General features: G+C 37.3%; 1 protein-coding gene across 3 annotated transcripts in view; it reads left to right on the top strand.

Annotated features, from left to right (window-relative positions):
* Window positions 1-14,416, top strand: part of LOC149802553 (protein CLEC16A-like) — a 175,278-nt gene that overhangs the window by 57,259 nt on the left and 103,603 nt on the right. For 2 of the 3 annotated variants that reach the window (XM_089951799.1, XM_089951801.1), the window contains exons 12-14: window positions 672-849; window positions 3,770-3,870; window positions 10,925-10,977. In XM_089951799.1, the coding sequence (XP_089807925.1) occupies window positions 672-849; window positions 3,770-3,870; window positions 10,925-10,977 (332 nt within the window). The remainder of the gene's footprint in view (window positions 1-671; window positions 850-3,769; window positions 3,871-10,924; window positions 10,978-14,416) is intronic. The other variant, XM_089951800.1, reaches the window with a different exon arrangement.

The following is a 14,416-nucleotide window of genomic DNA, read 5'->3' as shown; positions in this document are numbered from 1 at the left end:
GTCACTGTTAGGTCCAAGTTCAGGGTCAGTGGGCTGTAAATGTGATTTATTTCTCAGTGATAAGTCCGGTAGTCTTAATATAATTTTCATCAAAATTCATAAGGAGACAACACTTGGACATGGGCAACTTCCTAGTGATTTTGGGATAGAGAGGTCAAAGATAAAGGTTGCATGGGCTGACACTGGTTTCCATTCAATAAGTGAAGTTTCCTGGATCCATTTTTTCACCAAACTTCATGGGTAGTATATGCCTGGGAAAGTCACTTTCCAGTTGATTCTCAAGCCAAGAAAGCAAAGGTCAGTGTCACAGGAGCTGAATTTGTCATTGTGAGATCTACTTGATAAGTCACCTTTCCTCAGGTTTACTGTACCATGCTGTTATGAGATTTGATAGTTGCATTACATTTGAGAAAGGGCAGCCTGAATCTTAACTGACAGATTAAAAGTCATGGTCACTTGACATGAAATTGCAAAATTGTGTTAATTTGACATTTTTATTTGCTGTGGTTAGTTGGTGGATCAAACTGTTCATCTGATGGCTATTTTTACTAAATGATTTAAGATTGTTGGTATGGCTCTATCTAATAGGATTTAATGGAGAGTTGGAATTGTAAACTCACTTGTTATGCCAATTCACTGATTGCCGAGACTAATATATTATTGTACCAAAGTTTCTTCTGCAGGCGCTGAAGGCGGTACCACAGTAACAGAAATATTGGTTGATGCTCCGACTGCAAATCCTTGTCAAAATTCAACCGATGAGGAAAAATTGTTATCCACCCAGAGGGGACAACTTCCCACTGTTACTACACCAGAACAGAGACAGGCAGCATTCTCATTGGAAAATAGGTAAGAGATGACAGTTCATCATAATTCATTTTAATAAAACGTAACAGATTTACATAGAAATCAGTATAAATTGTGATTATGAAAAGTAAAAAAAAAAACAATACAGCATATCAGATAATAAGATTCTTTAATTACATTTTGTCGCCCACCTAAGTGAAAGTTGACATAGCAAATGCTTTTGTATCCATGTGTATATCTGTCTGCCCACATCCAAGACAAACCTCAGTGTTCAAGTTTTTTTTACTTGCCTTTGGTTTCAGTACCATTTTATTCCACCCTCTTCAGATTTAGAATAATGTTCAATATGCCTTCATCTTTATCTTGCTAATTTAGTTCCGTCATTGAAACTCAGGAAGGCAGATTTTACATGCATGCCCTGCTGTCTTCTTGGTTGTTTTTATTTTCTTCAGAAGACTGCTGTACTTGAACATAGCCATTTGATATAGGTATCTTTTTAGTTATCAAATGCTGTGTCTGTTGTTTCTCAATATTCTGTTAAAAACATAGCTCAGTATTCATTGTACATACTTAAGTATCAGAGTTATTTTAAAGGGTTAGATGTTTTATCTACATTGTGATACCATTGCGGTCCTTGTTTATCATGCATCACAGTGGCTTAGAGACAGATTGTTTTAGGATGGGTTTGATTATATGGTTGTTTTTGAGTGGGTGTTCAGACAGAGATCAAGAACTATCATTTCAAATGTATGTATGATCCACGACTTGCCCAGATAGCAATGTTGATATTGGACAAATGCACCATTTTAAAACATGGTTTGTTTTCAACCTTTTTCATAAAATGTTACAACTTGGAGATTTCCACGACCTAGTTTCATTAGGCACAATTTATTATTAAAACTTTGGAATAGAACATTGTATACATTGCTCTCTTCTTTCCTGCTGGAACATGAATAGAGGAAAAAGGAATTTCATTCAGAGGTTTCAGAAACACTTAATATTGCATATCTGGATGGATTTTTTTATATATCTGGAATGCAGAAAATCACTTACACAGGAGTCCTCTGTACACACACGATAGCTGGGCAGCAAATTCAAGTGCTTGCCAGGCCTGCTTCAGCCACCTGCTGGGTGGGAAAATATGTTGATCAGTTGATCATATTAGCTGTGCCGATATTTTTTTACAATGACAAAATTCAGTGGCAGAAAGGCTCCCAGATGTACATGTTGTCATTATTAGAGTCTATTGAATGAACATGATGCAAAAGCTGGGCAGCAAGTTCAACCACTTCGACTAGCTGCTGAGTTATGGGAAAATGTGCTGATATTTATATTGACTGAATTCAGAGGCAGAAAGACCTAGAGATATATATGTGGTCATTATAAGAGTAAGTCAAATGAACAACATTAGTTTTCATTATTGTGTTTGTTTCCTAGTGTTGCCGAATAAAAGTAGTGCATGTGACCTCAAAATCAAGACACATCAAGACTTAGACAAAATGCCATATGCAAATTTTGATAGGTATTGGGGAGGGGGTTACATTGCAAATAGACAAAGATTGTAATGAGATTCAGAAGAGTGTTAAAGTTGCTTGTACTGATAGTTTTTATGGAACAGAAGCCAAGTGTAAAAAAGTGAGTGATGCCTGGCTTAGTGTTTGGAATAAGCCCTTTCCTTGAATTGGCAAAATTGAGTCTCAGTCTGTGATGGGATGGGATTTTGGATTTTTAACATAGCTTTAAAAAAAAAATCAGTCATATCACTACGATGTCTGCAGTGTGGCAGTTTAAAGTGATGTCTGGCAATGGGGCATCATGCAGCAGACATGTAGTATGATGACCCACCCAGTCACATTATCCTGACACCAGGCTGACCAATCCTAAGACTAACCTCTTAATGCTGAACGCCCAGCGAGGCAGCTGTTAGTACCATTTTTGTATGTCTTTGGTATGACTCAGAGGCGGATTGAACAACTGACCTCCCACATCTGAGGCGGATGCTCTAACCACTAGGCCACTGGAGCGGTGCAGTCTCAGTCTAATGGACAAACAAGACCTGTATGTCAGTGGTGTAAATAATGTGGAAAATTAAACTCATTGAGAACCACAGGTTCTTCTTATCTTGACATTTAGTCACTTCAGTTATGCCCAATATGCTGATGGGAGGGGACTGCAGCTTTTGTTTATGGGACTCCAAATTTTACCAAAATAGGAGTCCTGGACTCCTAGTTTTAAAATCCTAGTGAGACCTGTGAGATTCAAAAGAATAAGATAGAACTTGACACTTGACTAACTTCATGAGAATGGAAATTAAAGACAGAAAATAATTCATGCATATATTATAGTAATTTTTTTCACAACAGGAATATTGCCCTCAAGTCATGACAGGAAGGAAAGTTTATGAACATGTATATGCAATAGTAATTATATCTCATTCATTAATAGGCCATCCCTTCTTCTGTGCAATATTTTTAATTGTTAACATCTTTGCTAGCCAAGGGTCATCAGTCCACTTCATTCCGTATTTACCTATGGCATATGTAGCTCAGCAGAACATTTTTGAACAAGAACCCTATTGTAGATGATGAGGTAATGTTCATAGAAAGGAAAATCAACTGACCAATCTGAGAGCTCATTGCCTGACCTGTTAGGTTTGTAATATGGTGCCTTCCATGAAGTCCACATGTCTAGACTCAAAAGTGTGTGTATAAAATATTTAAATGGCAGAAATTATTCTCAGCTGTCTTCCTTAATATCTATTTTAAAAAAAAAAATTATGTCAAATACCATTAAGCAGCCAATATGCATATATGATGTGCATCTGGTATGATGAACTGGATTGCGGCTTTGGTTGAAAATCTGACAGTTTGTGTAAAATGAAGTTTTTAAGTTTCTTTACCTACCTTTTTACAGTCTTGATATATTCATAAGATTTTGAACTATATGTTTGGTTTTTTTTCAGGCCATACCTGGAGTCGATTTTCAATGCATTGGAATGCTCAGAGAATGACTATGAGACTCTGTTTGCTTTGTGTCTCCTGTATGCAATGGGACATAATAATGGTAAGCTCTAGGCTTCACTTAACCCTTCAATAGAACCACATGTCAGATTTCCATTTGCTCCATTATTGTCATATTTTCTGTGATCTATGCTGTCATCTTGATTTGGTAATAAATTAAAGTGTACATCTACCAATGCATTTATATGAACTATGCATAATTTGTGTTCACAATTTTATAATTTCTTATAAAGAAATTTGATAAATCACAATTCCATCTAACACGGGTATAAAAAAAAATTAATGCTTGTTATATTTACAGCTTTATTGAAAACCATCATGTGTATATTCATGCAACAAATTGTTGAAACAATTATTTTGGTGGAGTTCATTAATTTTGTAAGAATACAAAATTTTAAGTTAATTTGAGTGTTAACACTCACAGTGTAATTGCAAATAATTGTGGAGTATACAAACAATCCACCTCCTCCCTATGGCCAATTAGAGTTACATACCTTTTTATGAAAAGTAGCTTCCAAGAATTTTGTCCCTCATAAGTAACTAACAATAGAAGCAGTTGCTGTAAAAAAAACAGAGTTCTCTCATAGTTTACCAGTTCTGTCCCTGATTACCACTGAAAGACATTAAACAGTTCTGTCCTGATTACTGCTGAAAGACCTAAAACAGTTCTGTCCCTGATTACCGCTGAAAGACCTTAAATAGTTTTGTACCTGATTACCACTGAAAGACCTTATTACCACTGAAAGACCTTAAACAGTTCTGTCCCTGATTAGAGCTGAAAGACCTTAAACAGTTCTGTCCCTGATTACCGCTGAGAGACCTTAAACAGTTCTGTCCCTGATTACTACTGAAAGACCTTAAACAGTTCTGTTCCTGATTACCATCAACAGTTTGGTAAGGTCTGATTCAAGTTTTTTCACAATGTTTTGATTTTAGGCTCAGCATGATAATCTAGGCCTTGTTATTTTGTCAACTGAATCATTGATGATGTATCTACTAGTCTTTGAATATACCTTTTTAGCCAACTAACGTACCTCCTTAAAATATCCTGCTGTAGTGTTAATGTATACTTTTTAATTGTTCCAGTGGGTGGTTTACAATGAAAAAACTATAACAAATACCTGCAAGATATATTTCTGGTTGTATTTATATCATTTCTAGTGAACAGTAATTTCATGTGTGAAATATTGCTCAGAATTGAATTTTATCAAATTCAGAGCTGTTCCGTGTTTGGAAATTTTCCCTTTTTGCATCACCTTTGGTAATTAGATGATTCCTAAGTATTGCTTGTTAAGTGACACAAACTGTAGTAGTATCAACAGAGAGAGAGAGTTCAGCAAAATTTTAATTATGTAGAGATATCTATCATGGTCATAATCAAAGTAAACTGTAGTGCAAATGTGACATTTATGTTAATTTTTCCTGATCATATATGCAGTGCCTATGTCTTATCTTTTGTGCTTCCTTGCCACATACAGAGGGTACGAGATTTATTTCATTCAGTGTTGTTATGAAATGTTGTTTTCTCTTTTCCTTTGACTGTTGACTTTGTTGGGGGCAAATTAAGATTATTCTCATATCATAGTCCCTCAAGAAATTTTTTAAAAAAAATATGCTTTTTTTCTATTGTTTAAAAAAAAAGTAACCTTGTAAGCATTCCCATATAACTAAATCAATTATAATGAATAAATATGAAGTATCTATGTCTTTATCTTCTTGTACAACTTTTGTTATGCTGATTTTGCCTCAGTAGGTGGTATTTGATCATATTGCATCTGTCAGATTTTTGAGGGATCAAATTTTTGTTTGTTTGTTGTTTACACAAATTGAGTTGTTTTTTAATATTTAATATACTGTACTACTGTATTCCCTGTCTTACTTCATTCTTTAATTCTACAGTGCATATCCATTTTGCTAAGAAAAACCACATGTGCAGTCAGATGTAGCCTAACTATTTGGCAATGAAAGATTACCACTGTTACCAAATATTAACAGTGATACCACTGTGACCAAACATTAACACTGATACCAGTGTTACCCAACATTAACACTGATCCCACTGTTACCAAACATTAACACTGATCCCACTGTTACCAAACATTAACACTAATACCGCTGTTTGATTGCAAAGTCATTTAGGCTACCTGGAACATATTTAAAGATTTAAAGATGAGTCATTGGCTAAAGCAACAAAACAACAGATACACTATATCGGCTGTGAATTGAAAACAGACCCCTGCCATTCTCCACTCTGTGAAAAGTGAATGTTGTGTATGTCTCACTTGTGCTGATAGAAAGTGTAGTGTATTTTAACATTGTGACTTTCAGGTTGGAATTTATCATACCTTGTAGAAGAACATTGGTAAAATTGAAACTAACATCAAATTGTTGATTTGGATTAGGTTGCATTTATTAGTTAGTGTGTTTCTATACATCTTTAACAAAATTAATTCTTAGAATGAGTAGTTTTTAATGGAAAAAATGTAAGGGTTTTGGATACTTCAGAAATAGACAATGTATAAATTGGACTTGATAATATTTGATGCATCTCACATTAAATTGAAAGGGCTGAGCACCCTCACTTAATCATTAGCCTGTTCACAAACACCATTATTCATAGGTAAGGGGTGTGATAATTGTTCTAAATATTCATCAAAGTTTGGTTGCAAAACTTAAATCAACAAGCAGTCAGTCATGTTTTCCATTATCCATCTTTCTAAATATATTTTTATCAAGTTCAAAATCTTAATTACCAACTTACACTGCATAGACTATTCCCAGTCTGCATATAAAGTGCAGTAATGTATATATATAAATATGGTAAATGCAGAACTGGCCAGTGTCCTCCTTACCCTCAGCTACCACAGTACCGATTGTGACACGGACCATTCCCTCGTGGCCAGCAAGGTGCGAATATTACCCAAGAAGCTGCACCACGCCAAGAAGAAGGGTCACCCATGTATCAACACCTGCTGTGCAAGCAACCCAGAGAAAACACAGCAGTTCATCAGCAAACTGAAGGAAGCCCTCACCAAAGTGACACCTGATGACACCATTGATTCCAAGTGGTCCCATATCCATGACTCTGTGTACAATTCAGCCATCACAGCTTACGGGAAGAGGGAGTGAAAGAATGTCGACTGGTATGAGGCAAACTGGGAGGAGATGGAGCCCGTGACTGAGGCAAAGAGGAAAGCCCTCCTGGCATACAAGGCTGCACCTAGCCCCAGAACACTACAAGCCCTCAGGATTGCAAGGAACAACGCCCAGAAGACCACCCGCCACTGTGCCAACACCTACTGGCTGAACCTTCGCAACAGTATACAGACAGCTGCTGACACCGGGGATACAAGAGGAATGTATGAGGGTATCAAAAAGGCGACAGGCCCCCCCAGCTACAAGACCGCCCCCCTCAAGTCCAAGGCGAGCGAAGTCATCACAGACCAGGGGAAACAACTGCAGCGATGGGTTGAGCACTATCTCGAGCTATATGCAACCCAAAACAATGTCACTGGAACTGCCCTGGACGCCATTCCAGACCTGCCTGTCATGGAGGAGCTAGACACACAGCCCACCCTGGAAGAGCTCGGAAAAGCCATCGATTGCCTTGGCTGTGGGAAGGCTCCTGGAAGCGACGGCATTCCGCCTGAAGTCCTCAAGAGCGGAAAACCAGCACTGCTCCAGCCCCTACACACACTCCTCTGCCTTTGCTGGGAACAGGGATACATCCCACAGGACATGCGTGATGCCAACATCGTCACTTTGTACAAAAACAAAGGAGACCGTAGCGACTGCAACAACTATCGGGGCGTCTCCCTCCTCAGCATCATCGGAAAGGCCTTCGCCCATGTTGCCTTGGCACGCTTGCAGATCCTAGCCTCCCGCGTCTACCCAGAATCCCAGTGTGGATTTTGAGCCGGCAGGTCAACTGTAGACATGATCTTCTCACTACGTCAGCTGCAGGAGAAGTGTCGCAAGCAGCGGATGCCCCTCTACATTGCCTTCATAGACCTGACGAAGGCGTTTGACATGGTTAGTCGGAGTGGACTCTTCAGACTCCTGCAGAAGATCGGCTGCCCCCCACGTCTGCTTGCTGTCATTATGTCGTTCCACGAGAACATGCACAGCACAGTGTGCTTCAATGGCGCAACATCTGAAGCATTCCCAGTCATTAGCGGAGTCAAACAAGGCTGTGTCCTTGCACCGACGCTCTTTGCCATCTTCTTCTCCATGCTTCTCCAGTACGCATTCAAGGACTGCAGCGAGGGAGTGTACATCCATACCAGGGCTGACGGCAAGCTGTTCAACATCGCCCGTCTCCGTGCTAAGACTAAATTCACAGAGGTACTCATCCGTGAATTGTTCTTTGCCGACGATGCAGCCTTGACATCACACACGGAAGATGGACTTCAGCAGCTGGTATGCTGCCTCTCCCATGCATGTAAGGAATTTGGACTGACCATCAGTTTGAAGAAAACGAATGTCATGGCACAGGACACAGACTCCCCTCCCTCTGTCTCCATCGATGGGTACAATTTGGAAGTTGTCGAGAACTTCACATACCTCAGGTCTAACATCTCCAGCTCACTCTCCATTGATTCTGAGGTGGGCGGCAGGATTGCCAAGGCAGCAGCAGTGATGGCCAGACTTAACCAGAGTGTCTGGAACAACCCCAACCTCACAGAGAAGACCAAACTGCGTGTCTACCAAGCGTCCGTGCTCAGCTCACTTCTCTACAGCAGCGAAACATGGACCACCTATGCAAGACACGAGAGGAAACTCAACAGCTTCCACCTGAGATGTCTGCGGCGCATTCTGCACATCCAGTGGCAGGACAAAGTACCCAACACAGAGGTTCTAGAACGCGCCAACATGAACAGCATGTTCTCCATACTCAGCGAGAGGCGCCTTCGCTGGCTCGGCCATGTCAAGAGAATGGACCCAGGTCGCATTCCCAAGGACCTGTTATATGGGGAGTTAGCAGAAGGTGCACGACCAACTGGATGACCACATCTGCGCTACAAAGATGTTTGCAAGAAGGATATGAAGACAGCAAACATCAATGTCAGCGACTGGGAGAGCTGTGCAAACAACCGTTCCAGCTGGCGTCTAGCTGTCAGGCAGGGAGTTCAAAACGCAGAGGAAAAGAGAAGAATAAAGCAAGCTGAAAAGAGAGCTAAAAAGAAGGATAAGCAAAAGCGTACTTTGGAGCTATGCCATCGTCTCTCGTAGACGGACGGATGCCAAGATATGGTAAAACTTTGACAACTATGAATAACTTGAATGCATGATACCACTCCAAGGGTTCAGTCAGTTTTCTCTTGAACACAGCCTTCAAAAAATTGTCATAGTCCAAATCTCAAACAAAGATTGAAGTCCCACAGCATTTGAAATTTTCAAAATTCTGCTGTATTTGCAAATATTTTTTTTCTTCACAGAATGCAATGACCCCCAAAATGACTTTTTATTCCAGATCTAAAGTCTGAATTTGTTTGATAACACACCTTGAAATATATATTTATCAGTTAGTATACTTTCACTTTTCAGTTGTTATATACTTCTGAGAGAAGGGCCAGTATAAATGAAGTCATTTGCATTGGCCACAAGCACACTGAAGAGAATATCGGCATACCTCTATGCTACTTTCATGTACTATGGCTGAAATTTCTTTACATTTAGTAATATGGAAACTATGCATCATCTAAAGCAGATAAATGATCAGAATAACTCCTCGAAAAATGAGCCAGTACTTGTCCAAAGTGCACTAATATTAGCAGTTAGGGAAAATGAATTTTGTCATTATGGACAATACCAGCTTCTGAAAGTGCAATAAATGAATCTTAAAATAAATTAAAAAGTAACAAATATGATTAGCCACTTCTCTTACAGCTTAATGACTAAATGGAACTAGCATTTAGGTATAGATCTTGTGTAAGGCCAAGCTTTGCACTATAATCCAAATTACACCCCTCAATCATACTGTAACAATACAGTAATGGGGAATTAAAACTTATATTAATAATACTTAAGATGTTCAGTAATGACGATAACTTGTGAGAAAAACTCAGGAATATACTTTTTCTTTCAAATTCAAACCCTATGCAATGTAAAAAACTATAGTGGACCTTAGTCGAGTAATGGACAAGACCTATTTTATAATTATTATAGTAAAAATCAATGCTTTGTTGGAAAATGATATCCTAATCATTGATTCTGATATTTGAGCCTGTTCCCAGCTCTTGTTAATATCATTTACAGGAAAAGAAAACAAAGAATGGAGAAGAATATTTAAAAGAGAATTTGTGCAATCAAAATATTTTCCAGTAGCTGATAATAAACCAGTAACCTTGATTGCTATCAGCCTGGGGTGATTTTAAGATGTGCTAAGCATTTTCACAAGTCCTTATCTGTAGTAAACCATTTTGATGAGTTGGATTTTAGTAAAGCATTTTGATGAGTTGGATTCTGCCATTTCCTAGAATTACGTATTGCTCAGCTTTTGTCTTATATGATATGTTAATATCTTGCTTTATTTTACTGTAGCCACAGAAGTTATGCTTTATTTACATGCATGTTATTGAAAGATTAAAGTATTGTTTTTCTAACAAATTCCTTAAGTTTTCAAAAGTTTGTAAATTCAAAAGATCAAACTTTTAGGTACACTGTATTTTGTATTTTGTTTGCAAGTAGAGAGCGGTTCTGCTCGATGGAAAAGGTTATCGTACAAACATAAATATTCTTGACTATGAGTAATATCTTTTTGAAGAGTACAGTAAAAGTTCAAACTCAATGAAAGGAACATTTTGTGTCTGCAGCAAACACAAATTCTGTACTGAAATGAAAACAAGTAATGATTATGCAATAACTGGTCCCATATGTCGGCTGGTTTAACCCAGTAGTGTCTTCTTCAGGCTAAGTCAGTGGTATGTTTTTTTTTGGATACATTTTTCTTATTGCTTTTCAAAAGATTTAAATATAAGGTATACTTCACTAATGTTGATTGAAATAAAATTTGTTTAGTGATATAATTTTAATTGCTCAGTTGTATTGTCTGATATTTTGTCATTCTTTATTTATATCAATTACGCTTTCCCCAGGGATACACCAGGGGCTCATGGATTCTGTTCTCATGCCAACCGATAGGTCAAAGGTAAGTCCTCTCTTTGTCATGCCAACACAGGTTAGTTTTTGGGACACCTTTGTAATTGGAATAGTTGCACGACAGACTAATGACATTATGTTGTCACCATCTTGGTAGGCAAAAACACAATGAGTTAATTGTAGTGGTGAAAAAAATTCTGCTCAGAAATTTTACTGTTAAAGAACATTTTTAATCTTCATCATCAAGGTATATTAGGATGTGCATTTATTTGATTCTTGCAAATTTTAAAAAGTCAACCTGAAAAATCAACTGAATGCATGAAAATTGCACTTTATATTGTCAAGTATAATTTCTATTTCTTGATCAGATCCCACCTGTATTTGAAAATTACCCCTTTTTGTACCTCACATCTTTTCATCTCTCCATTCTTCTAACACTCTCATTAGCACAACTAGTCTTGCTTTTTTGTATGTTTTGCCATGAAACTTGGTAAATAATATGGTCACCACCTTAAGATGTGCATAATAAGTGTCTTTGTACCTGCATTTTTTGTTTACAATTATTGTAGCAATATGTGATACAGTGCCATTAGTAACAAATAGTTTTGCATTTTTTGATGTATTAACATGAAATAGTAAATATTATGTTCTCACCTGAAGATGCATATATTAGATGGGTGATGCTGCATATGATATACTAAGCTTGCTACCTTGGTGGATGCCATATATCTGATCAAATTTGGATATCTCAGAATATATGCTTAATTTATATTTAAGAACTTAAACAAGTTCACTAATGAGCAAAATCTATGCATACAAATGAGGTGTTACTACAGCAGATTAGCTGAGCTCTGGAGGCCATGTCTGATCCAGTTTTGATCCACCTTGCAATAGGAGTTTATATCATGCAGATCTTGAATGAATTTGATAAGGAGTGAGATCATCTTGCATTGGATTGGCTGAAATTGTTACCACTCTTGCTGCCATATGCCTAATCCGATTTTGATCAATCCGATTTCAGTCAAGCTTATGAGGTGATCTTGTATCTAATCAGCTGGGCTTATTATCCATATTATTATTTCTCATCTGATTTTGGTCAGTCTTTTATCATGAAGATCTTGGATGGGTTCAATAATGAACAAGATTTATGTATATTAATGGGCTATTCTTGCATCTGATTCACTACATGTTTATGCTGCAGAGGCCAGATGATATTATTGTGATCAAACTTGTAATATATACGTATACCATCAAGGTCTCAGATGGGTTTGATAATCAGTGAAATACAAGCATGTTAATGAATTGATCTTGCAACTAATTGGTTGAGCTTGTTACCACTTGTGTCTGATCATGACCTTGGATGAGTTTCATGATGGGCGAGATCTGTGCATATTAATCATATAATCATGCGTCTGATTGCATAAGCTTGTTACCACCCAGGAAGCCATATTTGTAATCTTTATGTTGATCACACTTGGAATATATGCTTCTGTCATCAGGATTTTGAAGTACTTGAGTGATGAGTGAGATTTATGGATATTAATGAGGTGATCTTGCATCTGATTGATTGAGCTTTTTACCACTCTTGAGGTCACATTTTTTTATCTGCTGAATTTATTATCATCAACATTTTGGATGACTTAAGAAACAGTTGATGCCTTCATCATAAAAAAGAACTTTTATCAGCATATAGTATAAAAAAAAGGAAAAATGAACATAGTATCAAGTTTGGGAGATAGTTTACATAATATGTGTTATTACACTACCTCATAAGCCTGCTTAATTAAACAGAAAACTTTTAAGTAATGTAAGCCAGTGAATAACATCAGGTGCACTTTGGCCTCTTGTTTATGGATTACTGTAAAACTTGGTACATATTAATTTGTACTTGTCAACAAATCTTTGTACTCTCATAATTTTATGTAAGAGTTATTGCCCTTTTTTTTACATGCCCCTGGATGCAGTTTACAATAAAATTGTATGGGTGCAACTCTGCTTGCATTAGTTAGTGGATTGCTGTGAAACTTAGAACATATTATGTTCATCTGAAGAAGATATGCATGTTGAAAAATCATTGTACTCTTTCTTTTTTTGAAAGAGTTATGCACTTTCTTCTTTTTTATGTGGGTACAATAGATTTATCTCCAGTATTGGGTCAAGTTATATTTATGTACCAGTGGCTCACCATTCCTCTATTTCCAACTATGGGAGTTGAGGGAATCCCCCCCTCCATTTTCAGTTCCAGACTTGAGCCAGTACAAGTAAATTTTTGAAAAGAAAACTTTAATTAACATGGCAGTAACTGTGCATCCAGATGACTTCTGATATGGCAAAGTTCTCACTTATTCCTATGCAAGATCCAGGACATGATAAGCAAAAGGTTGGAGGTTTCTTCTCTGATTTTATAAACTATGTTCTTTGTTCAAAATAAGGAAAAAGACCGCAGGTAGTTTTCCTACACCAGTATTACCAGACCTGCCAACTCTTACGATTTTGCCGTAAGTCTTATGAAAATTACCCTTAAAATACAGACTTATGGCATACTAGCAAAACCTATGGGAAAATGATCGTTACCAAAATTATTGGTTCATCTCTGTTTTATTTGGATCCAGATTTCATCTTAGAATTAGGGAAATTAGTCAGGGAACCAGATTAACTTTACAAGCAGCACCCCAGACGCTTTAAACTACACTTATTTGTTCATGCGAAGCATCTGCATGATCAAACTGTTGATTATAGAATTTTTTTAATGGTGTCCAGAAAGAGATGCATATTTAAGATTAAATGGAAAATAAGCTTCCAGAAATGTGTTAATAATCAACAATGAAGAATAAAAAGGAGTATTCAGATTCTTGTGAATAAAAGCTGGAAAGGACAAAATTATGTTTATTGGACATCACTTGCCAATTTGAGTATGTCTCGTTTTGGAAGATATGAGTGCCGTTGTCATGCGAAATGGAAAAGAATTTCCAAGAACTGTGTCAAGTTGAGAGATAGCAACAAGCCATTGAGCTGCATAGAGTTTGGAACTAGAGTTTGTGCAACAGTACTAGTGGTAAATACAGTCTACGCATACTTTGCAAACTTTTCAGTTGAACATAATGTTTATCATTGATGCATCAACCTTTATTACATTTCCAGCTTTACAATACAGTTATTGATATTTTGTTACACCTTACTGAAAACTGGTCAATCTTACGGAAAAAAATTAACTGCTTTACTGAGACGGACTCGTCAGAGTTGGCAGGTGTGCAGTATCAGTATTTTCCAAAGAGTACCACTTTGCTAAGCTGTTTAGTCCAGGGATCAGAGATCATTGATCTCTTACCTTGAGTCATACTTTTGGTGTAATGTAGTTCTTAGCTGTAAGTTACATCTATTTGCTGTGACCATCATCTTGACACAAGAGAATTTTGTGTACATTTAAATCAATTACATCTCCTTTGCTTTTACATGCACAGAAATGTTTTATTTTTTGACAAAGTGTT

The sequence above is a fragment of the Sinohyriopsis cumingii genome, chromosome 3 (assembly GCF_028554795.1).
Source record: "Sinohyriopsis cumingii isolate HCF-2022 chromosome 3, ASM2855479v2, whole genome shotgun sequence".
NCBI lineage: Eukaryota > Metazoa > Mollusca > Bivalvia > Unionida > Unionidae > Sinohyriopsis > Sinohyriopsis cumingii.
The sequence above is the reverse complement of the archived record's forward strand: the minus strand, read 5'-3'. Positions and strand labels throughout refer to the sequence as shown.